This window comes from Anser cygnoides, chromosome Z (assembly GCF_040182565.1).
Source record: "Anser cygnoides isolate HZ-2024a breed goose chromosome Z, Taihu_goose_T2T_genome, whole genome shotgun sequence".
In the NCBI taxonomy this organism is placed as follows: Eukaryota; Metazoa; Chordata; class Aves; order Anseriformes; family Anatidae; genus Anser; species Anser cygnoides.
In genome coordinates this window covers 65,694,141-65,720,056 of record NC_089912.1, presented here as the reverse complement: position 1 = coordinate 65,720,056, position 25,916 = coordinate 65,694,141, and the positions used below count along the sequence as shown (strand labels likewise).

Sequence of the window (25,916 nt, the reverse complement as noted above, 5' to 3'; positions counted from 1 at the left end):
AGCCAAACTTTCTCAGTTTGTCTATGGGAATATGGGGGAGCATCCAAAGCATTATTTAAGTTGAGATAATCAACACCCCTACCCACCAAGCTAGTTGTGTCATCATAGAGGATTATCAGGTTGGTCAGATGTGATTTCCCCATCATTTTGACCCAGGACTAGCTGTTGGTATCTATAAATTGCTAACAACTTTATTATCTCAGCTTTAGGATTGGGCTTGAAAAGAAAAAATGGAAAGTAATTTGATTTTCATATTTCTTGTCCAAGCTGATCAGAAACTTTTTCACAAATACAGCAAAAACTCATTTTTTTCTACAAGATTTCAGTTTTATCCAGCAGGAAGCTAAATGGGACTTCTGAATGAAAGTGGAAAGCTTCAATGAACATTGACACTACAAGTCAGTGCTGAATACTTAATTTGGTCATTCTGCAATGACTGCCCTCATTCAGGTGGCCTAAGCAAGGAACAGCACAGATTCTGTGGAGGAATGTTAACTCATTAGCCCAAGAAAATGAGCTATCTTTATTTATTTTTATTTTTTTTTTATTTTTTTCCCCAATCTGGTTAGTCTAAAGTGACTCACCTTAACTTTCTTTTAGCACTCCCTAAGGAGATAGGTCAGGGTTTCAAAAATTTTGCTTGATGAAAGAAATGTTTTCTGTCTCCAGCTGTTTCGTTGGGTTTGGGCATTGATTTTTGTTTGTTTGTTTTTCCCCCAATTTATTCTGGTGTCCTGTGAGTCTGTATCTTACACATAAGGTTTAGGGAATTACTGTGAGGCTACACACAAACATAGTCTGAGAAACCTGCCCATATGTGCAAATTCATATGGATTTGGAAGCATTTACTCTAATGAAAACAACTCTCTGCAACTAGGGAACATGTCTAAGGTGTGTTAGCAGCCACTCTTAGCAAAGGAATAAGTTAACTCACTGCCAAACCTTCTCTTGCAGACTTTGTTTTGATCACTGCTGCTGAGAGTGCACCTGGAGGGAGCTCTTATAACTGAGCAATCATGACAAAAAGGTATTTCCCATAGTCCCCTCTGGACGGCTTAATCAGAATTCTCTTTTGAAGCAAGAGAGAAATAACCCTCACTAAAAACTACCGACCAGGCTCCCACACTAATGCCCTTGAGCCGCACTGCACCCCTGCCGATGCCTGTTCAGCTCACAGATGTCTGTTACATCAGCTTTCTGTGCAGGCACCCGACTGAATAACCAAGTTGTAAGGCAGATGGTAGTGAAAAGGGTCGAATGGGACTGCATTGCTTTACTGCTGAAATGAGCGCCAAAATGATTCAAACATTTTCTACCAAAGAGGCATTTCAAAGGGAAACCTGGAAATGAGATGTGAGGTTGTTAATGTATTAAGAGCTTGGTTAGTTACTTGAGGGGGGTAGATATTTAAAAGTCCTTGGGCAATCAGATTTTGTGCCTCATCAGAATATCTGGGCTTTGCAGGTTCTCTCAGACTGTCACTAGATGTCAGTCTGCACCTTCGGGTTCCTATCGCTCCTCAGCGATGTGCACTTCGAGCAGCACCCGAAGAGGAATCTCCAGCAGGACGAGACCCATAAAGAAAAAAAAAAAAAAAATCTCTTAAAGAACTCTGTGAGTATCGCTTTTTTTAAACACTTCAGCTGTGTTTATTTCAGTCCACGAAAAGGTGATTGTTACAAACGAACACACCAATATTTGGAGGAAACAGGAGCTTTTGAAGAGCGTTGCAACTTACAGATTACTTAGGAAAACCCACGATACCCTGTTGTTGCTGTGAAAACGTACTCTCAAGGCTGGAGCTGGAAAGACCATCTGCTCTGGCCCCATGCCTGATGCTGTGCGCACAGCCAGTGCTCCCCGTGCCCAGGCTGGAGCCACTGCCCACGCAACGCGGAGCCCAGATTTCATGCACGGATAGCTGGGACTCACAGCACACGTGAAGCAAAATTCCTCTCTGTTCGTGCACAGCCAGAGCCGTGCTCTTTGGCCACGCTGGACACACACTGACCGGCTACACAGCCTGAGCTGCAGGTCAGGCATAAACCAACCTCTGACCAATTGTGGATGAGTTGTGCCTCTTTCAAACACCGTATCTGTGACCTAGACCTGGTGGATCAGTGGCTTAAGAGAGAGTAGCCCTCTTAGTCCATAGTCCAGTCCCTCTCTACACAACCAGGATATTGTCTTAGTCAGGTGATTTGCCATACGTAAGGTTTTTACATCTTTTGTGATCAAGTATCTGAGGCTTCCTCTCATCATGACTATGATTTGTTCTGAACTATGGGTTGGTTTTCTGCCACAAAATAATGTGTACATCGACATCCACAAAAGCACATGGGTTTTGTCATGCTGAGCACCACAGAGGAGGTCTTTTAGGCAATTCACTATCTACTGAAATTCAAATCTATATTTCAGATACCTGGATAGTTTTCTATGTAATGCACAAGAGCATTAAAGCATTTGAGAATAGGAATTACAATCACAGCAAGCCAAATAAGAAGCTCTGCTGTTCAATAGCAAACACCAAGAAAAGAATCTGGCTTCAAGATCCATCCTCTCTTCTTAATTTAGGTGCTTTTTCCTGTTCTGTGGAGATATGCTCAAGTCTGTCTGAGCCCTGGAGTTAGACGTTTGTGGCACACTTTTCTCACACAACAGTGTAGCTTTCTTCATCTGCTAGCACAGGTATTAGGGCTTTCTCCCAGAACACATAACACCCGAATGCACTTCTTACAAATCCTTTGACACATTAGACTGGTAGATTTATACAGCCAGAAAGCTCACAGGCTATGAGAGCTATCTCATCACGCATGGCATACTGAAACATTAATTGAACCAGAATCCGGAAGCAAGAATAAGCCTGTGATTATACAGCCAGGTTAATCATTTTCCTCTGGAAGGTGAAACCTGGGAGCCAGACCTGGATCCAATTTCTCTTCTGTGTTTATTCATACAAGGAAAAAATCTTGGTACTTCCTCTCTAGGGCTCATGCCCTATTTGTTATGCTGCAAAGTAGCACTCAGTTCACTTTCTGAACCACAACAGTGAGCACCTCATACATCTGGAAACTGTTTCAAGCCAGAGGATTCAAGCACATCGACAGAGAAGCCTGGAGATTCAGTCATTCCCCAGGGATACGGAAAGGAGCATCTCCCAGATTGTGGGCAGGAGCTTTGCCCACTGGAGCAGTACCTCAAAAGGGAAGAGGAAAGAGTATAATCTGCACACGCATTTGAAGGCAGGGCAGGAGAAGCATATTTAGAGAGAGATGCAGAGGGACAGGGAGAATGAGTCAAGTTTGCAGCCCCTCCTAACTTGGTGTGGCCTGGTACAGGGTGTCCTGTGCCAGAGTACCCCTTAGGGTACGCGCAGCAGCCAGTCCTGACTGCGGGATCCCCATGAAATGCAGAGAGGTGCTACAGACATAAGCAGATTTAGGCATGCTCAGGAGCACACTTCTAGGCACAAAAAATTTTACTGAAAAACTTTGAGTACCTACACACTTCAACTGGCAGCCCAGTCAGCATTTATGAACTTAGAGGGACGGTTGTACAGTACTTAAATGCTCAAGTTCTTCTGTGGATATATCTGATTTTTTCCCCCCCCAGAGTCTTTGCATCTTTATAAAGAAGTCCATCAGCTGCCAGCTCACTTCTGCTGTTCTTCTCCAGGCACCTTGCAAATCTCAGTATCTTCCCAGTTAGGAAGCACCCAAGGCTGTAGTAGAAGTCTCTGCTGACTTGAAAAAAGGAACGGCTTCTTGTTACAAGTAGCAGAACCAGCTGCTCCCAGATCAAACTGGAATTTTACAACAGGAGTTATTGGCATGTACAGTAAACCTAAAGGAGTCTGCAAAGCATAATTGCCACTAATGGCACTGCAATTTTCTCTGGACAGAAATAGCAAGTTTGTTCTGCATTTGTGCTTAGAGGTGACAAACAACCCTCTGCAGAAGCGCTTTTTTTCCTTAGCAGAGTCAGGCTGCAGGGGAGGGAGGTGGAAATAGAGAGGGCTTTTGAATATTGTATCAATATATTCATCCCACTTGCAGTTTTGGGTATTAATAAGCCTGTTTTGACAACAAAGCCAGAACTGTTGCATTTTTCCATCTTCTAAAAGAAATACTTTGACCTTCCCATTTAAAATCGTTTTCCTCATATTAAAAATATTTTAAAAAGGAAATCTATAACCTTACCATAAAAAGTTTCACAGCTTGAAATTACACTTTTTCATGCCCTTAAAAGTTCACTTCAGACCAATCCCGAATTATTTCCCAGCTGTTTCTCTGGAACACTGGATGGGACAGGCACTCCCCCTGCCCTTCTCCAGGGTGAGAGCTCCGAACTGCAGCCTCTAGGGCTCCTCACACCAGAGTATTTGAACTTGAATTAATCAAAACACTGGCAAGTATCAATGCAGACCCTTAACAAAGACTTTAGCAGAACACAAACCTTTGTGCTTGGCTTTAGCTGAACCAAGAAGTATCCTGGAGCAAACAGTTTGAAGTGGGTGCAATCTGTTTTTTCCTCTTTATTTACAATCGTGCTGGTCTCCTGCAGCGAGTTACCAAACAGTCTGATGCGCAAGGGCAGAGCCTGCAGCCTCCGTGCCCCTGGAGGGACACCCCACAAAGTTTGGGGCTGTGGGTTCTCCCCCAGCAGCGAGGCTGGGGGACACGATGCCAGGGAACATGGGGGTGTCACTCCCTCCCCTCCAAACCCAGGCAAAGCAACACCTCACCACAAAGCTGCAAGTCCTGCCCTGGGGTTTCTCCTTGGCTGTTCAGGTTGCTCTGTATCACGGCGGTAGCAGAGGGGACGAGGGAGATGGAAAAGCAGATGCTGCAAGGATCTGGAGGGGAGCACAACGCTCCTTGTCCCTTCTTTCCTGGGTGCTTAAGAGAAGGGAAAGGATCCGAGCCTGGACAAGCAGAAGCCTTGTACCCACATCGGCTGCCTGACGCCTGTGCCCTCACTGGAGCCTGGTGAGGGGTGACCATGGCCAGGCTGGCATCATTTGTGATGCCACACAGCAGCAAGAAAGCAACTCCACTCCTCCTCTCTGCCACAGAGGCACAGAGGGGCAGGAGAGATGCTGGCCCCTTGCTGGCTGTGCTGCTGGGCTGTGGGAGCACAGCCAGGGCTCCCCAGCCTCGCTTCATCCCACGCGGCCCCGCACACCCGGCATCCGACCGTGTGCCCCCAGCCGGGGCTCCCACAGGAGCTAGGACAGGTGCAAGCACTAAAAAGCATCTCCTAGAGACACTCTGATCCCCAGTGCACCACAGGCACCTTCTCCTACTCCTGTTCTCCAGGCTGGGGGCGGGGGGAGGGATGACACACACTTGCGAGACGATTTCCACCAACAAGCCTCCAAGAACAGACAACCCCAGAAGGGCTTCTCTGCCCATCCCTCCTCCCCTCGTCCCTACCAGGCGTTCAGTGTCCCAGTGCCACATCCTGCGCAGACCCCACAGTCCCACCCCCGGACCCCTCCCCAGCCATCTCAGCAGCGTTGCTCCGTGGAGGCAGCAGGCAGCATGTCGCAGCGGCTGCTGTACACCACCATCCCGGGCGGGTAGTAAGCCAGCTCCGGCTGCACCGCTGCAGCCGTGGAGGAAGCTGCGATGGGGTGTACGGGCACCAAGGTGTGCAGGGCCTGCTCCTCCTGCTCGGGCTTGGTGGTGTCGGTGAAAGGGCGCATGGTGGTGAGAGAAGGTGAGGTGATCCTCCAGAGGAGGCTCTTCAGTGCCTTGCGAAACTCCCTGCGCATGAGGCAGTAGAGGATGGGGTTGAGGCAGCTGTTGGAGTGCGCCAGGCACACGCTGATGGGGAAGAGGTACACCTGGGAGAGAAAGTACTCAGCGCTGAAGCGCACCACGTTGAGCTTGATGAGGATGCCCCACGTTGTCAGCGCTTGGTTGGGGAGCCAGCACAAGAAGAAAGACAGCACCACGATGGACACCGACTTAGTCACTTTGGAGCGGCGCTTGGTGCTGGGGCCGCTGCAGGTGCTGCCAACGTGCTTGTCGCTGATGAAGCGCACCAGGAGCAAGTAGCAGAGGCTGATGATGGCCAGTGGCAGCACAAAGCCCAGCAGCACCTTCTGGGTTTGGTACAGACCCAGCCAGAACTGGGCGTTGCTGCCTCGGCCCTCGGGGAACTTGACGAGGCAGAGCACATCATCAAAGACGGTGGCAGTGGTGGAAAAAATGGCTTGGGGCAGAGAAGCCAGGATGGCCGACAACCAAATGAGTGCGCAAAGCCACTTGGCAGAGCAGCAGCCACCCAGCGGGTCACCTCGCCGCTGGTTCTTCAAGGCTGAAGCCACGGAGCGGTACCGAGCCACGCTCATGGCAGTGAGGAAGAAGACGCTGGCATACATGTTCATGGCCGTCACGTAGGAGACGATCTTACACATCGCCTTGCCGAAGAGCCAGTTGAAGTCCAGCGCGTTCTCCACGGCCCAGAAGGGTAAGGTCAGCACAAACTGGAAGTCAGTCACCGCCAGGCTGGTCACGAAGAGGTTGATGGAGGACTTCCTCCAGCCTTGCTTGCTCTTCATCAGGTAGAGCACCAGCAGGTTGCCCACCAGCCCCAGGGCGCACACCACCGAGTACACAAGGGAGATGACGATCCGCAGCACGTCGGAGCTGTCCCCCTGCATCCCATCGGCTCTCTCCAGGTTGATGTTCTTGAGGAGCTGCAGGAAAGCCGACGCGTTGCTCCTGTTGCCCATCGGGGCTCCCTCCAACCAGTCCAGCGCCGCGTCCCAGGGCTCCCCATCCGCTCCCTCCTTCATGCCGGCGGCTGCCGAGCAGGGACCGCGCTCGCAGGGCTCTCCCATCCCATGCTAGGGGAGGGACGGAGGGGAGAAGGGAGGGAAGAGAAGGCAGAGGGACGGCTCCGCGGCAGCGCTCCCCGTCCCCGGGAGCAGCACGGAGCGGGCAGCAGGGGCTGTGCGGGGCGGGCCGGGGGCGGCCGCCGCTGTTATATCCGCCCCGCGGGGCCGGGGCATGCGCGGCGGCGGCGGCGGAGCTCTCCCGGGTGCTGAGAGCGGCGCCCCCCCCACCCCCCACCCCCCCCAAAAAAAACCCAACCCCAACCCCTCGTCCCCCGTCTCCCCCCGCCCCGGCTTTACGCGTCCCGCTTGGAGCCTTCGCCTGGGAAAAGCGGGCGGGAGGGGAGCGGGATGCGCGCCCCCGAGCCGGGGTGGTGCTCATCAACACCTCCCCCCCCCCCCCAAAAAAAAAAAAAAAAAGTCTGCACGGTGTTTCAGGTCGTGAAGAAGCCCCCTGACCCCCTCTCTTTCGCAGCCGTCCCGCGGCGCTCTCCTCCGTCCCCAAAAGATCCGCCTGCGGGATGGGGACGGGCAAACCGCGGAGCCCCGAAATATCCCGAGCTGGGCATCCTGCCGATCCCCCCTCCTAGCCCCGGGGCGGCCTGGCGGTGCCCGTCCTCGACTTCCAGGTGCACGGGGCCGTGCGGCTGCCCCCAGCCCCGGGGAGGGCAGCGAAAGGTCCCGGAGCGGCTCCGGCCGCCGCCCGCCCGCCCGCAGGGGGCCCCGCAGCGCCGGCAGCCGCCGGGAGCCGCCCGTGCCTCGGCCCCCGGCCGCGATCCCTGCGAGACCCCCGAGGAAAAGGAGGCAGGAGGTGGGGAGAGGATCCGGGGCTTTCCTATCCCCACCTCCGGCTTTGAATGGACCGAAGTGAGGGCAGGTTTCGAGGGAGAAATGGATCCTGTGGGGGGGATTAAAGGAAGGTTTAACAGGCGGCTTTGTTTCTCCGTAGCCTCCAAGATGATTTGTTTGATGGAAGTTCCTGCACGGACACGGCCGTGTGCCATTTGTTGCCGGTGGTTCCACCCTTCCCTCTGCTTTCCAGCTGCGGTGACCCTGTGGAGGTACCAGCCAGCGGCAGTGCTAACGGGGAACGGGGGTAATCAGGAAGTTTTATGCATCATTTCTATGGCACATAATGAAGGAATAACTTCCTGGAGTCAGCAGTGTAATGCCATGGGAAGGCTTTGCCTCCAGAAGGCTTGCTTTGCTAAATGCATTGGTACCAGGATGAAAGAAAATTTTGAAATAAAGTGCTTTCTAAAGGCTGGACACAGAGGGCCTTGCAAGACAGACCCCTGACATTTCCTCCCCACTTTCCTCCAAGTTACGGATTTCTTTCTAGGCTTGCATACCTCTTAATCACTGACCAGGGTTGCATTCAGGTAGTATTTTCAATAGTAGGGCATTAATATGCATCCCTTAGCCTGTTGAATGGCATCACTTTCTGACGTTCTCTCCCCCTGACTATGCCATGGTTGCAGTGAAACACAACAGCCCCACTGGTGCTGCACAGCAGACCACAAAAGTGCTGGCAGGACACAAGGTCGAGGATCTTTCTGCACCAGCAGTGCAACAACCGTAACAGACATAACCACAGTGACGGGACAGAGTGCAGAAGTGGATTTCTCTGGATTGAATTCTGCCCCATTCTGACCACATTGCTGCCTGTACACCCAGTTCTAAGCATTTTACTGGGAAAACTGCAGAAACCATGTCTTGCATGAATTTTTTTTTTTTTTTATGTCGTGTGAATCTTCCCTTGCCCTGTGTATCTTGTTGGTACACTGTGGAGGCTGCACAGTAATAAAGATGCATCGGGGAGAGAGGAGGGAAACTGTACCTGCACATACATTGCTTTTTCATTAGCCACCCAGAAAAAGCCACCAAGTGTGAACTGAGGTAGCTGGTGGGAATACTGGCAGTGGGTTTTGAAATCAGGGCTGCAAGCACGGGTTGCTTGTCCAGGTTTTTTGCTCATGTTCTGGCCACCAGACAGGCTTTCCAGTCTCCACTGGTTTGTCTTTTTCTTTCGTCATTCTTCACCTCAGAGAAGAAGTTTTAGAGGTAGGTAAAGGAACTTGCTAAAGCTAGATGAATAATAAATGAAATATTCACTGAATAATTTACTCATCACATCATCAGAACATTTCTGTAGCTGGAAAAATGTTTAAAAAAGTCACCAGATTTTTTTAAAAACTATTGCAAAATTCATCAGATACATTACCTAATGATTATTATTCTGGGAAATATTATTTTCCACTTGTTCCATGTCAATGCAGCAATGCTGCTAAAGACTTGTTGCAATGTGAAACTTCCTGGAGTCTTCCCTTCATCAAAGTGCCAGTGCAACTTGTGTTACTGGCTCAGTCTTTTTGACAACCCCAAAATCTTGAGATGGGCGTAAGCTTTAGAGGAGAGTTCTGGCAATAAAAGAAATAAGGTCTGGTTTGCTTGCTTCTGAAACCTCAAGCGGATCCTTTAGAGTTTTTGGAGAGGCATTTTGGTGTTTATTTAATACTGTGCTAAAAGAACCCATTGGGCTAGCTTGGCTTGCTCGACTTCAGATAGCATCTATCTACAGAGTAAACTTGGAAAGCTTGCACCAGCTCACACCAACAGCAACCGCTCCCTTGTATGAGTGATAAATGTGCGCCTGCATGCATTTCCCGAATTGCATTAATAGTGTTTCAGATAAACATGCCAAATACACATTCGCTGAAAATGATAATTTTCATACAGTTCACCCTGCCCTGGCGGATCCATGTCATTTTTTGCTTCCTTTACAAAGCTCTTACAAAAACAAAGGATTGATTATGATTACAGCAGTGACTGAAGCAGCTGTATGCTGTTCAGAAACTTTTTTATCAAGGGAGATGGGGCTTTGTTTTCAGTATGACAGCCTCTATTTAATTTTTATTTTTTAGCTTAAAGCACGTTTTTGAAATATTTCAATATTTCAATATTTTGAAATATTGAATATATTTGAAATATTGAATATTTTGAAATATTGTATTATTATTTCAAACACAGAAACATTCCAAATGGGACTATTTCTTAGGGCAAAGTATTTTTTTTTCTATTCGACATACTGAAAAAAAAGACTGGTAATGGTAAAGGTCTTGAATGGATTTCATTACAAAGAGTTATTAATGTGTTACTTAGATGGGCTTGACATTATTCTTAAATGTTACCTTCTTGCCAAAGGATACTGTTTTATGAATAATTCTTTTTATGGCATTTTCTTCTAATTAAAACACTTTTTTTTTTTTTTTAATTTGACCAGGAGGCAGAAAGGGAAATAGAGGGAAATAGGAAAAATGAAAGGACACTTCATACTTATTTATTTTCTCAGTTCTAATTTCTAGAACTCATATGGTCTCATATTGGCTTTTTATGAGCTCGTGGCTATGATCTCATGATTTTGATTATATTCAGATAGTGAACTGTTACAGTCTGAACTGGGTTTTACAGCTCTGCTTTCTACATCCTGACAGTGAAGATTTGGTGCAATTTGGTGTGCATACAGCATGGGAAGGCTTTCACAGTAATTCTTTTCTTAAAAGTGTAGAAGGAAATATAAGCAGGTTTTCATTACAAAACCTGGTTAGATAACACAGTCATCATGACCAGAGGAAAACATGATCAATAAACTTCACAGAATAGACATGTTCTCCAGAAAGCGTTATTTAAACCTAGATATAAATTTTAATTTAAAAAAAAATAAAAATCATCTTAACATCCTCTCGTCATCTGCTTTCTATGTACATCACTAAGAACATATTTTCCTGACACTAATTTTCATAGAAAGTTAATTTCAAAGTGACCTGTTGCTTCACAAGCTTGCTTCAAAATTGTTAATACGGATAGTAAGATCAAATGAGCTTTTAAGTTTACATGAAAGGGATCATTTTGTGAATTATCTGACCAATTACAAATAACAACCCAAGTCTGAACACTCATCAGGATTCTGAATGTAAGCATCCCAAAAATCTCATGTAATGGAACCACGTAGTACTTTAGAGTTTGCTTCGCTCTGTTGTTGGAACCTATCCACAGACATGCCATAAGTGGAATGTAAGCAGATATTTTTTGCATGAGTAACTTATGAAATTCCAAAAATCTTTAAAGACTAGAACTGAAATGGAAAGTGAGAGATCCAACACTGTTTTCATCTCAATTACCAGAAGTTAGCTGGGTGAAGAGACTGTGACTCTAAATGAAAAAGCATGAAAAAGATTTTTTTAAAAAAACGTACTTACAAACTTCCTTCTAAGTATGTCTCCAAAAAAAGGAACAGATGCACAATAATTACTCACCAATCTTTCCACCAGAGTCTTTGGGATTCAGAGTCATTCCCTTTCAGTTCATTTCTCTGCTAATACTTCGTAGTTTTAACATGGCCCACCACTTCACATGTGATTTCTCTCCTTAACATTTCCCGTCCAAGGAAATTGTTAAGCCGCCTGCACAGTTAACAGACAGCCAGGTCCAAATGGTGCTTCACCTTGCATATGGCAGAAGGGGATTCATCTTTCTCCAGGGGCATCTTTTCTATCTACTGAATGGAGGAGTGACAACCAAGCACGTATTAGACGCCTTTTAGATCTTTAAACTGTGGGCAGGAGACTTTCATTCCCAGTGAAGCAGAATTTCTCTCACTGTTTTCAGGTGAGCTTCATTTTTTTTGCAACTCCTTAATATCAGATCATGTCATTTATGTTGTAGTTCCTCACCAATCATAACCACTGCATTTCTGTCCCTCTGCACACGTTTATACAAGTACACAAAGTATTACACACTTTTCTTTTACCTCTGGTCTTCAGGTCTACATAAGGAAATTTAAAAAGTTTCAGACATGGGTGGTTTGACAGTGTCTCTTGATCACAAATCCTGTTTTTGTTGTTTTTTTTTTGTTGTTGTTGTTTTTTGTTTGTTTGTTTTGTTTGTTTTTTCCTGATCTTCATTCAATAAATATAGAGGATTTTCTGTGTTGAGCTGCAGTTTCTGAACTGCAATACCTTTGCTGCCACAAGAACACTGCTGATGTGGTGGTGTATTCTTTTCCTTTTTGTAAATGAAGTCGAATTATAAAAATAAAAACAGCCCGAACATTCACAAAAGGTTCCAAAAACTCAGGTTATGCCTCTTTTGGAAAAGGAGGCAACTAATTAATTCCTTATCATTAGATTTTAACTATTTCTTGTGAATGACTACATGGTTTAATATAGAAGTATTTTATTTTCATAGCCCACAAATGCTCTCCTAAATCAGGCCTGTACTGGGAAGACAGAGTGCCATAAAGTCAGTGCATTTAAGTAGCTGGCCTCAGTATGTCTGCAGAGCACCTAAGCGCTTTCTAGTTGTGCCACTGCTTCACATTTTAAATGTAGGGAACTGTGTCGGCTAGCACCACTGCAGCTCTTAAGCAGGAATCCTACTGACCCCAGCATATTTTCTAACACTACACCCAGTGAATCATTTCTGGTGTGTGTGTGTGTGTGGAAGCTGGCAGAAAGCCCAGGGAATTATAGAGATTTTGGTTCAGATTCCCACAGTTGTTTTTCTCCATTCTGTATGGCTTTTACTTCTACAATTTTCAGTCATTAACAACAACAACAAAAAATCAGAACAAAACACCCACATTTCCACAAACCCTCTAGAGTTCCTTAAGCCATTATTTCTTCAATATATCCTGATTTTTTTTTCTTTCTCTCATGTGATGCTGTCTGGAGAAGAGGTATCAGGGAAGAAAGCAGGAAAGAGCAGGTTGAGAGAGTTAGTCCAGAATGAGAAACTTTGTAGTTTCAGAAAAAAGGCAGGAAAGACATCTCATGCTTCAAGAGAATTATGGGCAATGGGAGTTAACTTGTCCTGCTGAGAAGGAAGCCAAGATATGGTCCTGCATAAAATACTAGTTGTATCACTGCATACACACTGAACAGCTACCCAAAAGATGACGGGAAGCTGAAGCAAATAGTTACATGCCTCGCACAGAAGGACTGCTTTTCTGATTGCCTTCAAGAAACGAGCAGTTTGTAAACATATGCCAATCCCTTGAACTTTCATCCCCCCTTTCCAGTGCTCCTAGTCTGTTCTGTTCATTTTAACATTTCCCTTTTTATTCTATTTACCATAGATATCTCATATTTATTTAAATTTCAAATTTATTTTAAATATTTTAATTTTTAAACTTCAAGTATTAAATATTATATCAATTATTAAATTATATATTATATCAATTTCAGGTCACACTTGGCTTTAAATTAATGTCAGGGATGTACTGGTAAAGATCTAAACAAACTACATCTTCCAGTGTCACAGAAGCGTCTATTGCCCAATATGTGACTAGACTATTCAAAGAATCCTAACAGTAAGCACATCAGGAAACTTGTCACTGTAAAGTGCAAGATAACATTACTCATATGCAAAACATATGGACAGCTGTATCAAAATAAACACCTTGCAATGAACAAATCTTCTTTTGGTAAGTATTGTTGGATATCAATATTACACAAAATCACCCTCTTCTTCATAGTTTGTGTCACTCCATTAGCTAGATGAGAGCACATTATGACTCATGAATCAAATATCACTACTCTTTTATAAATATGTTTTATTTCTGGAGCTATCATGTCCCAAGCCTGGGAGAAGCCACATTTCTAACTCATTTAGAAATCTTTGGATTTTTAACTCTTTCATGCATTTTCATTCTCTGGAGTTTGAGAGTTCTCCTCAGTTAATGCAAGAATCTTCCCCTTTGGGAAAGCCTGAAGAATGTCCATCATGATGTCCAGATTGTCACGAAATGATCAGAGAAACACATGGGATGGCCAGTTTTAAGCAGGGGGCTACTGAGGAACCCACAGTTTCTCTACAACTATCTGAAAGGAAGGCGTGGGGAGCCAGGGGTCGGCCTCTTCTTGCAGATAACTAGTGATAGGACTAGAGGGAATGGCTTCAAGTTGCACCAGGGGGGTTCAGGTTGGAAATTAGGAGACATTTCTTCTCAGAAAGAGTGGTCAGGCATTGGAACAGGTTTGCCCAGTGAAGTGGTGGAGTCACTGTCCCTGGGGGTGTTCAAGGAAATGCTGGACGTGGTGCTTAGGGACATGGTTTAGTGGGTGACAGTGGTAGTAGAGTGATGGTTGGAGCAGCTATCTTGAAGTCTTTTCCAAACTTAGTGATTCTATTATTCGATTCTATGACAGCATCAAAATGGTGCCATGTGTGCGCATCTATAGCTACCTGCAGAACAACGTGCGTGGGCTGGTACTGAGGCTGAGTTTAGTGATCTATGGTGACGAGTACACAGTGCCCAGCTAAAAGTGTAACTGACGAGGTGATTGCAAACTTTATCTACAAAGAACCTGTGGGGTGACGTTTGGAATTAGCCCCAGCACGGTAACACACCCTGAAAACACAGCAATACAGGGGGAAGCAGCCTGGAGACCGCGTAATGGCCGCTCCGTGTCAGGGGCTGCAGACGCCAGCTGGGCCCTACGCAGCCTTTGACCTCAGGCGGGTCGACGCCTCGCTTCTTCGGCGGCCAACACCTCGACCACCGGCGTGTCCCGAGCACCTTGGCGGTGTGAGCGGGGTCCCGCTGTGGGGCCGGGGAAACGAGGCAGTGGAAGGGAGGGCGGAGGGGAGCGGCAGCCCCCGCCTCGCTGCCCGCCCGGTTCGCTCCTCTCCCTTGGGGCGCCTTAACCCCGGCGGCTCCGAGGCGGGGGCTCCCGGCAGCGGCTTCCCGCAGCGTCTCCCTTCCCTTCCCTCCCACCCCACCCCGGCCCTCCTTCCTCCGCCGGCAGAAATCAGACACCGGGCCGGCCCCGCGCAGCCCTTCGGGGGAGCGGCGCCGGAGTGCGGGCGGTGCCGGGAGGCCGCCGCTGCCCGGCCATGCCGCGGCCCGGCTGAGGCGTCCCCGGAGCTCGCCGCCCGCACCATGCCATGTGTCCCGCGGAGCCGGGCGGCGAGCGGCTCCTTCTGGCTCCTCGTCCTCCACGTCCCGGCGCTCTGCGGGGCGGACGGGTCTCCTTTCCCCGACGGGAGGCAAGGTCAGCGGTACGCGGGCGGCGGTAGGGGGAGAGCGAGGGAGGGAGGGAAGGAGGGTGGCCGGGGAGGGCTCCCCGCCGGGCAGCCCGGCTCCGGGTTTGTTTCCCGCAGGACCGAGTAGCTGTTTCCCGGTGTTATTCACTCAGGGGAGACTGAAATCTCCGGTGTGTTAGCCCCGCCGAGGCTTTGCTGCTACTACGCTCTGCTGGAGCGTGAGCTCCACGTCCAGTGCTTCTGTGCCTTCCTGCTGCTTTTTGGAAGTCCTTAACTTGTGCTCTGCAAAGGCACCGCCAAATCCTTTTCTTTTTTCCTTCCTAGCATCTCTCTAAACACCAGTATCGTTTCTCACTGCTGAACTGAACAGCACAAACTACAAAGGGTTGGTATTCCTGGGATATAAAATAAACTCTTTGAGTTATTCCTGTTCATCAAGGACAGCATGTTAAGGCTGAGGGCTCCCGTGCTGGAGAAGCCTCCTGCCAACCACTCCCTGCATGTTGGGCTGCTTCTTCAGGTGGCTTAACTTTACTGCACCCTTTCACAGCAGCTGGACGTCCAGCTAGGGTAGTGTAACATAAATTTTATGCTGTTGCCTGTTTAAGGAGCATTAAGAGAAGCAGTTCCCAAGACAGGAAAATCATGAGTAGCTGGAAGACTCTGCCAAGTGGTCGAAGGCTTGAAAATGTAGGAGGAATTTTTGCTTTCGGAAAACCTTCCCGATCTAATCGACAGCTGTGGTGCAGTCAGTGGGAGAGCCTGAGCACAGAGGAGGAAGTCTTCTGTGCCCCTCAGAGAGACTGGAAAGGGAAAGTGTTTAAATAAGCTGCTTGGAAAATGAGCAACAATTATCCTGAAGTTAGTTTACATAGAATACATTTAGAGTGAATGAATACAATCATTGCGTTTCTGTGACGCTTAAGAGGGACGGGACAGGGATAGCAGTGTTACCACATATAGCTGTTTATTTGCCAGGTATTTGGAAATGGATGTAGAATTAATTTCGTTTTCTAAGCACAGCATTTTCTAAGCTTTGTCTAGAGGGACAATTCAGCTTTTTTTTTTTTTTTTTTCAGAGGAAGACTGAATGCAACGTTAAGTGTGAAACATTCAATGGTCAGGACTAAAACTAATGTCTAGCACAGCTGTTAAGTGTCAGTCTTCACTCAGCATCCACAGTGAGTGTGGCTGGTCAGAGAGTTAAACATTGCTAAATGTCTAAGGCCTCTTTGAGTGGCTGATCCCCAGGATGGGTCTTTTCAGCTCAGGGGTGTTTTGTGGGTACAGAGCCATTCTTTGGCTTGGGAAGACATCTGACAGCAGTGAGCAACACTAGTGCTTACCCTCGTGATCATTTGGAAAGAAGCCAGATGGTCTGAGGAGCAGATGCAGATGAACTGCAAGGATGAAGTTGAAACAATGGCAAGTGATGATGTGTCACGTTTTAAAGGAATTTTGTCAGAAAAAAAAGCTTTCCATCTAGAAGGAGTTATGCACTTCCTGTCATGTGTGACAGATTGTGAATGTTTTTCTCTTTATCCTAGTTTATCCGCTCTGTATACAGCAGTTCTTAATATAGGCAGTACTCTGCCATGTGTTGTGCATTTGAATCCACACAGGAGTGGTACAGACAGCAGTGGTTTTAAATATTATCAGATGTTTGTCAAGTCACAGAATTGGCAGGGTCTGCAGGGGGTGTTTCTCAAAGGAGCTGAGCAATTCTTAGATTTCTTAAGCAAGCCCCAAGGGCCTGGGGCTTGCTCGCCAACCTTGCTAGTCCATGTGTCCAGAAGGGCCCATTCAAGCACTGTGGTTCCGAGGCAAAGCACAGACTGAATGTGTCTTTCTTAATGTGAAGTTACAGCCATGCTTAGGGCGCCAATGCAAGCCAGTGTGCTCAGATTGCAGTTGTGGAAGGCAAAGTGGTGTCCACATCGAAGCTCCGAAGCATCCCTGGGGAGTCTTCCCTTTCCTAGCATGCAAATCCCAAGCAGGGCCACTTGGCAGGTAGGGCTTTTGTGGAGAATGCGAAGAACACCCTGCCATGCCAGCCGCATGCCAGCCCCGAAGATCATCACTGGCACCAAGATGCATTTCCTCTATTCTGTGTTTGCTGGCACTAAGTTTTATGTTAGCCTGTAGTGTTTTAATGTGTATTAATTGCTATTGTAGGATGTTTGAGGAAGTCAATATTGATGAACACAGCCATTATTCTTGTGCAGAGAGACTGCATGTGTTAAGTTATTCTCTCTGTTGCCGCTTCCTTTTTGTTGAGTGCTATTCTTTCCTAGGAAAGCAGAAAGGTATTATCAAAATTGTACCTCCTGTCTTGGTTTCAAACTCTCATCTCCAGCTAGAAAGGTCAAGTGGTATGTTAGGCTTAACATGGAGCTCAGTTAATTCTTTTAATATTGATGGGATTGCCTTTGCTAATATTGATAATGATAACTTGCAGAAATATCTTTACCCTCATCTTGTTAAACTTCATTGTGTTGTAATCTTATTCCCTCCGGTCTTTTGCAGACTTTTTAATAATTCATTTCTGCGGTTATATTACAGTATAATATTATTTCAGCATAATTCCACTCTCCAGTGACTAACATTTAGAAAAGAGTACTGAAAGGGTGGGTGGAAGAAGTTAGACTTCTCTGCTTTGATAATCTTGGTGTCACCAGATGCTTAGGCACTGTTTTCAGTTTTACCAATGATGTCTAAATTGCCTTGACCTCTACACACTAATTACTGTAGCGCTGAAATAAAAAACTTCCTCAAACAATTTGAAGTCCAAAACCACAAGCCTTTGGTCTTGCATGGAGTTTAACACTTAAGCCATAACAAAAATGCTCAAGACATCAAGCAAAGTTGTATTGCCCAGTGGAAAGTAAGATTTCCTTCAGGGTTTTAATTAGATTGTTCCATAAACTGGGCTGAAAAATGGGGAAATGAGGGCCTGGTCTATCAGCATTCTCTGTAACCCAGCCTTTGCTAGCATCGTATGTGACATGGAGGGAAATACCCAGAAGTTTTGTAAGGCAGCTTCTTCAGTTAAGATGTTTTTGTGGGGTTTCTCCTCTAGAGAGGAGAGGTTTCCTCTGGAGGTTTCCCCCTAAACTTTGAGGAAGGGAGGGCCTCAGTGTAGCTTCTGCTGCTAAATTGTCAGGCAGCAGGCGCTTGCTGTGCTGTCAGCCCGCTGTGTAAACTCCAGACAGGAATGTGTGGATGGAGTTTTCAACCTCTCAGTCCCCACCATGCTGATGCGGACAAGGGCAGGAGGCATCTCTCAGTATTTGCGGTAGGTGTGAGTCTTCCTCTTGGCAAGACCTGCAGCTGTGGAGATCTAAGAGCCCACTGCTGTAGTTTATCCTGTGAAGGCACAAATTCATTGTAGGCTGCTGGGAAGACTTGCATACAAAGAAATCTATTGTATGGGAGAGTGGTAAGCTTGCTTCTGGAATAAAAGATGCTGTTGAGACAAGGCCAAATTGCTAATGTAGTTTAGTTTGTGTGCTGGGAAGTGTGATGTGTGTTTGCTTGTTTTTTGACTGGGACTGTTTCACTGCACGTGTCTGAAGTGCCCACAGCCTGAGGACGCACAAGCAGTAGTGTCCCGTACTGCAGCTGATGGGAATGGAGAAGCTATGTTCCTTCCCAAAGGCGATGAATCCAGACTGATAATGTGTCTGGGCATGATTTATCCTGTGTGGCTTGGAAGGTGTAGTCAGTGGAGAGATGTGTGTCTAGAAGGATTGCCTTATCAGTCGTTGGGAGGAGTAAATTGCTGTGAAAAGCTTATGGAGCAGGTTAACTGCTTTGTTAACCAGCTTAATTAATGAATGAGACGTAATCATTTCATGTATAAGCAGCTGAGGCTTTGGAAATAGAGATCAGCCCTAGGAAAGGAGGAATTGAAATGACATGTATCCTCACACTTTCTTTTTGATGAAATATGTTCAGTCTGTGATTTCTTGGGCTGAAATCAAGTATGCCAGCTGAAGATCTGGCCTTTAGGGTATGAGTTCTTAGGGGCTGTGTCTTACATGGGTTTGTTATTTGCTTGGGGCTTTTGAGTTTTACACTTTTTTTTTTTTTTTTTAAATCGGTGACAGGTGTTCTGTGGCAAGAGACAAGAATGCCAGCAATGCTTTAATTCCCTGGTAGATCCTGATTTCTTCCTCTTCTAGATTCTGACAAGGTGTCCAATCTTATCCTGGTTGGAAAACCTTATGCAAAATGGTACATTTACTTTATTCTCTTTCAAAACCACTCTATAAAATTGCCTCTGCTGCAGCATCTGCTAAAGCTGTTGCTACTGACCACCAAGCTGCTTAGAATTATTTTCTTTCATTTTCCTATGTGTATTTGTAAGGCTCTATCTCCTCCTTCAGGTGGTCAGCTTTCTGAATGTGTGGGGATCTTCTCCCTGATCAGAGCCTAGTGTGCTTAGTTGAAAGACAGTGTTGCTAGTTCTTGTGGGATTGGGAATGGGGAGAGTCAATACTTGATTTGCATGGTGACAAAATAATTAAAAAGGAGAATGTTCAAATTCTAAAATGTGTTGTGATTGGAGAGTAGAAAGTCCAAGTAAGGACTGTATTGCAAAGTGGTCTGTGTACTGTCTGCCATTGTGCCAGTAGGATTGTGTGGTGAACTTCTGTCACTCTCAAGTTTTCCTTTAAATCACACAGCCTCTGAACAGGCTAGCACTTACCCTAGTTTTGCTTCTTTTCTTTTTCCCCTTCCTCTCAGAGCAATTTGTCAAGACACTGCAAGAATACCACGTGGTTGATCCAGCAAGAGTAGATGCAAGTGGGCATTTTGTTTCTTTTAATTTACACCACCACATCTCAAACACGAAGAAGAAGAGAGATCTCAGCAAAAAAGGAAATGCGGTGTATTATAAAATTAACCACAAGGAGAAGGATCTGTTTTTCAACTTGACTGCCCACATGGGATTTCTTTCCCACAACTACATAGTAGAGAAGAGACGTGGCAACCATACTAGTGCAAAGATTGCAACTCACTCAGGCGTTCATTGCCACTTCATTGGCACAGTATTGCAGCCAGGTTCTGGGAGCGGGACAGCAGCAATCAGCACGTGCAGCGGCCTGGTAAGTGACATTTACAGGGGTTCTCAGCTAATTTTGGTTTTATTAGAACTAAGCTAGAACATCGGTATATGAGTGTGTGTGCTAAGAAATGGAATGTGCCAATCTGATACTTTACTGCCACAGTTCTCTAAAAGAAATGATTTATTATTATAGGTGTAATTTGGAATTTTGGAGGAGAGAATCAGTAGGTCAAAAGTTGGAGCTGAGGCTCTTTGGGGTTTACGTTTGACTAGTTCCATGTTTTTTTTTCTTTTTTTTTTTTTCCCCCTCTGATGCTCTGGGCTCTTTGTCTTATGGCTTGAAGCCATTCAAATGTATAATCATTGTTTTGATCCTGTTAGTAGTTGGAGTGCTTTTGCTGCGTGTCTGGGTGTGAGTTTCTGCTTTAATTTCTTCTAAAGGGAATGTAGCTCAGGTGCACTGAAACTGTTTTGCAAACCACTCCAGCAGGTGGTAGGTGGGGACAGCTGGAAGAAGTGTTTCGGAACTGCTCTGCAACTTTAGAAATAAATGCCAGGGTAGATGCAACCTTAGCCAGAGCTTTAAATTCAATCCTGAATCACATGTAGGCAACCTTCATTCAAAGGAGTACTTTCAAGGCTGGAGCTTGAAGTCTTACATTTGTCAATAGCCTGTGGTTCAGACTGAGACAAGCAGGTGGAAGCGTTATTTTTGCTGTGCTTTGTTCTTTATCACTACTGTAGCTCAGGTTTCTAGTTCTAGAGGATAAGGCTGGACCCATCTTGTCAGGGAGGGAAGGAAGAGAGGCAAAATTGCCTGGACGTGAAGAAAGTAATGGTTTAGGGAGCTTTGTAAAATGGCACACAATCTGTGAGAGACAAAATGCAAGGGCTTGTGGAGTATGCAGGCAGAGGCGATGAAGTATGTGCAGCCTGTGTGTGTTTTAGTGCCTTAATCCATGTGTGACAAATAATAGCAGTTTAAAGTGCATAGAGCAGCACATCGACGCCTCTTGGCCAACTCATCTCAGTCTCCAACAGGCTAGGGAATGAGGGTTCACTCTTGAGCCTAATACTCAACGCCAAGGTATCTGTATAGTACATCTGTTCCCTGCCAACCTGTCTATATCCAAGTGAGTTCCTTGCTGTTGAGAAGCATGAAGCTTTCAGAAGCTTTGGGAACTTTGGGTTTCATAAATAGCCTTACATCATATGAAAAGTAACATGAAGACAGGTCTGATGGAGATGAGTTGGGAAACTCAGGAGTACCACACAAGTGCTGGCAACACTTTTGGCATACTGCCTGGAGAAGTAGACTTTTACTTGAGAGCAGAAGCTTTAGTTCCACAAGGATGAATATCAGGGATCTTCTCGGAAATTCTTCCACTGGGCACCAGTTTATGAAAACTTTCCTGAAAGACCTTATGTTCATAGAGTGTCTGTAAGAAAAAGGTGGTATAATGATACAAGTAGTTTCTTTGATTGATTTGTTGTGTGCTTTGCCAAAACAGCTTGGTTAGTTTTCATTACGATGAGAACTTGAAAATGAGATGGTAGAGCTTCATTATGCCTTCTGATGTGTTTAGCCCACAACAACAAAAAATAATTAATCAAATTACATAATAAATAAATGTTTCAAAGTGACCCTTTGATTTGACTTACAAACGTTTTGAGGTTTACTTTGATTTGGGGGTTTTTGAACCAAAGTTTGCTGGAAGAAAAGCCTGGGGATTATTTCTTTTTGACAAAACACCTGTACCAGACAAATACGGTCTCATTTTTTTCAAAGATGAAACCTTGAAAATACCGAATCATTAATTCAGGTTGAAAGGGGCCTTGGGGGAAAATTATGATGACTTTGGAATGATGAATGAAGTATAAAAGTCACTGTTCTGAAGAGGTTGTAGTAGGAGTTGGGTCTGAATCTTAATAACTGCAACTGCCACAAGCTTGGAAAGGTGGCTTAACTTGCCTTTCCTCTGAAAGCTCTTCCAAAGCGCCAGTGTCAATATAAACATCTGTTAATTAATAGTTTTGCCAGTGTTGAGAAATACAATCTGATTTTCAGGATGAAAACCTGAGGTTTCCAAGCCTGTTTGTAGTTGTCTGCTGCTTCCTGAGCTAATGGGTAAATTATTTCCATCCTGGAGATCCCCGTTTTTTTGCTCTTTAGCACCATCCATTTTTCTGCTTCTGTTTTTTTCTTCTTCCTGGGGTGTATTGTGTTTCTCCATTGAAAATATTTTTTTTTTTGTTTTGTCTTAAAGATCATTCTGACATAAAACTGAAAGTATAGAAAACATAGAAATGGATTTATATTTCCCTTTTTGTTTTTAGCATCATAGAATATCCCGAGTTGGAAGGGACCCACTCGGCTCATCGAGTCCAACTCCTGGGCACCAAAAATCAGACCATGTTTCTGAGAGCGTTGTCCAAACACTTCTTGAACTCCAGCAGCTGGGTGCTGTGACCACTGCCCTGGGGAGCCTGTCCCAGTGCCCGAGCACCCTCTGGGTGCAGAACCTTTCCCTAACCCCCAGCCTGACCCTCCCCTGTCCCAGCCCCATGCCGTTCCCTCGGGTCCTGTCGCTGTCCCCAGAGAGCAGAGCTCAGCGCCTGCCCCTCCGCTCCCCTCGTGAGGGAGCTGCAGGCCGCCATGAGGCCTCCCCTCAGCCTGCTCTGCTCTGGGCTGAACAAACCAAGGGACCTCAGCTTTCCCCCCTACATCTTCCCCTCTTGACCCTTCACCATTTTTGTAGCCCTCCTTTGGACACTCTCTAATGGTTTTATCTCTTTCTTATACTGTGGCACCCAAGGCCGCACACAGTAATGGAGACCGCACCAGCGCAGAGCAGAGCAGGACAATCCCTTCCCTTGGCCAGCTAGCAATGCCGTGCCTGATACACCCCAGGATACGGCTGGCCCTCCTGGCTGCCAGGGCGCATTGCTGGCTCGTGTTCAACTTGCTGTCAACCACAACCCCCAGATCCCTCTCTGCGGGGCTGCTCTCCAGCCTCTCGTCCCTTAATCTGTACATATAGCCAGGGTTGCCCCGTCACAGGTGCGGAATTTGGCACTTGCTATTAATTTTGGGTTAGATAGAGGAGGAAACCGTGAAGAGAAGGTCACTGCTGGAACACCAGAAATGGATCAAATGGTGGCACTTGGGAGAGCAGACGTGAAATCTCTTGTGTACAGGAGAGTTTCCAAGAGGAAGTGAGGGGAGGAAATGTTTTAGTTCTTGTCTCTCTCTGGAAATAATATTTGGACTTGTCTTGGCAGGCTGCATAGGGCACACTTCTAATAATGCTCCATGTTTCCACAGTGCCTTTCAAGCAAAAGATTATCATGAGCTTTTCCAAACAGTAATGCCTTGATACTCAATCGTGTATTAGTTCTGTGCTCCCTTGCTTAGCTGCTAAGGCTTGTGTGAGCCTGTCCCCTTAGTGGGGCTGGGAGGGGACAAATTTCAGAAGTTGAATGAAACGAATATTCTGAGTTTGTGCCCTGAGTAGAAGATTAGTAGCTCTTCCAGAGATAACTTTTCTCTAATAATCTGTATCCTCTTCATTAGAATAAGGCCCTCTTTTATTCATCATGAACACAGACGTTGTTTATAGCACTTTCAGATGGCAGAGCATCATTAAGGTTTTGTTTCCTTTACACTTGTTTATAGTGTCAACAGACAGTTGCTGTTGGACTTCTGGTAGTGTTTTTATCTTCAAAGACTATTTAAACATTAGCATGGAAATGGAAGAGCAGTGGAAGAACGTTAGTATGGAAATTAAGAATGATCTGTACACTTGTATCTGGTAAGCTCGTGGCCATACTGGGTGACGTCTCCATACAGGTCATGCTTTAGCTCTCTCCAGCTGCTCAGAAGCTTGCCCCTGTCCTGATGGACATCAGTGTTTACCAGAAGTGCTGCTGTTGTTTGCTGCCCAGGCAACAGCAACGCAGTACACAGTCATGAAGCACTGTTTGCTTATTTGTTCCTCCTCCCACCTTCCCCTTGCCTCCCCCAAATCAAGCCGCTGCAGAACACTGCTGGTTCTTGGCAGTGACAGGCAGGCAGGCCAGACCTGTTGGCTGCTCCATGTGCTATCAGTCTGTAGAAAACTGGGTCAAGTCTGCTGCCTGTGCCCAGGATTTTTTAAGATTTCCCCTGCCTCAGTTCTTCCTTCTGTGTCCCTGCAGTCAGAACAGCCGTCTGTGAACACTTGCTTGCTGGCTGTATGACAGCTTTTCTTTATACAGCAGCTGGTGGAAGATGCACCAAGTGGGACCTTTCCACGCAGATCAGTGCCTGCCCTGGCACTTGTGGCAAGCTTCTCCTTGAAAAGAATGACGATGTTGAATTCTCCTCAAGTGTAACTGTTCTCCTTTTTGCATTATACGAGACGTAAGAATGAGGTCTAGTACTTATGGAGTGTCACCTGTCTTCTTAATCTGGTCCACTCAAGAATAGCTTCTGTTGCAGACTTCCTTCAATTTTGGGAAACTCAGCATGATCACTGTTCTCCTGCTACATCCCAATAATCTTTTCTGCTTTGTGTGAGATAGCTTTTCCGTGCTGAACCATGCATTATCTCATGGTCTGTCTCAGGCTGAAAAGTTCTGTGCAGGTACCATAACAGTACTTCATTAGTTATGTGCTCTGTGAGAGTAGTTTAATACTACTGTTCTAGACTTTCTTGGGGACATGGAAAGCATGCATCGTGTTGTCAGACTATGCAAAGCTAGTGCTTTCCTTAGACAGGGTTGGGGATAAAGGAATTTTTACTTTAAAACGGTTTTATGATATTTTGTTCTAAAGTAATAGAAGGATAAAACACATCAATAAGAGGTAATAGGGATTCTTGTCTCCTTCTACATCTTCCAGCTTGTGAGGTTGGTTTGTTATTAAAGATAGCCACTAGAGCCCTGCAAAACTCCTGTCCTGCATAACTTACTCCTCTAGCCCAGAACAATGGTCGTGTTTTCTATTGCCCTATGGCACACCTTACAATAAAATTGTTTCTGTTCAAATGCAAGTAGATTTTGATTATCACAAGTGGGCAAATACTTGAGAATGCAGAAGTACACTTAAGGAAGAGAGAAATGTAGCCTTTTTAAGTTGCCCTTATGACCATCTGAAATTGGATTCAGCACTGTGCCATGATGGGGAACTGTACAGCTCCAGAATGTGTCAGGACAAGCATTCAGGTTTAGTGGCTCTTACTTTAAGACGTGCTGATGACAGTGAATTGGAGTGTATTCCTGCTGTGCTACCTCAATAGGGTGAACTCCATTCTTGGAACAAGTGTCTCCTTATTAATGTCAGTTATATCTCCACTGCATCCTCTTCTGGTTTGTCTAGCCAGTGATAATCGTCTGGAGCCAAAGTGTAGGAATGACCCGTCTGAAGAATGCCAGGCATGAAAGCAAGCTGCCTACCTTTTCCCTGGGGATGGGAATTTCTCCATGGTTGGATATAATGGAACTGCCAAAGTCTAAATGTTGTGACTTGGCTCCTTCTGTCACTTCTAAAGAAGGAACAACCTGCTCATTAACTCTGTTGTGTACTTGCTGTACGTTTCTTCTCTCAGGCAGTAGTATGGAAAATGCTGTAAGTAGAAGAATAATACACTGAAAGTAAATCCAGTGTTCCCTGGGCATCTGTTCTATGTCATGCTTTATTTGCCATTTTTCTCCATATAATAATAAGTATTTGGATATTCTCTTTGCTTGACCTGTGTGTGTGATTTTATTTTCTCTGAAGACCAAGAAAAGATAGGGTCTGTGGGGGTGGTGCTTTTTTTTGTTGTTAAACAGATTAATCATTCAAACTTTGAATAGTATTTGCTGCAGTACTTTACTTTATCCATCCCTTTTCTTTGTGTTTGAAATCCAACTTTATCCATCTGCCAGCTCCCTTCCCCCAGTCTATTGTCAGCAAAAATACTCTAATTGACA

General features: G+C 45.8%; 2 protein-coding genes across 3 annotated transcripts in view; one reads left to right on the top strand and one right to left on the bottom strand.

The window, feature by feature from the left end:
* Positions 1-666: 666 nt before the first annotated feature.
* RXFP3 (relaxin family peptide receptor 3) lies at positions 667-7,009 on the bottom strand. The gene has a single exon (XM_013181801.3). It carries the CDS (start codon positions 6,848-6,850, stop codon positions 5,510-5,512), a length of 1,341 nt encoding a protein of 446 aa, XP_013037255.1. The 5' UTR covers positions 6,851-7,009; the 3' UTR covers positions 667-5,509.
* Positions 7,010-14,652: 7,643 nt separating this feature from the next.
* Positions 14,653-25,916, top strand: part of ADAMTS12 (ADAM metallopeptidase with thrombospondin type 1 motif 12) — a 171,468-nt gene continuing 160,204 nt past the window's right edge. The window contains exons 1-3 of one of the 2 annotated variants that reach the window (XM_048051242.2): positions 14,764-14,898; positions 19,000-19,126; positions 19,640-20,001. In XM_048051242.2, the coding sequence (XP_047907199.2) occupies positions 19,117-19,126; positions 19,640-20,001 (372 nt within the window). In that variant the 5' untranslated portion in view covers positions 14,764-14,898; positions 19,000-19,116. Of the gene's footprint in view, positions 14,899-18,999; positions 19,127-19,639; positions 20,002-25,916 lie in introns of both variants that reach the window. The other variant, XM_013181607.3, reaches the window with a different exon arrangement.

What these genes read in the sequence shown, in the direction of transcription:
- RXFP3 (XM_013181801.3), bottom strand. Translation starts at nt 6,850, where the DNA reads ATGGGAGAGCCCTGCGAGCGCGGTCCCTGCTCGGCAGCCGCCGGCATG.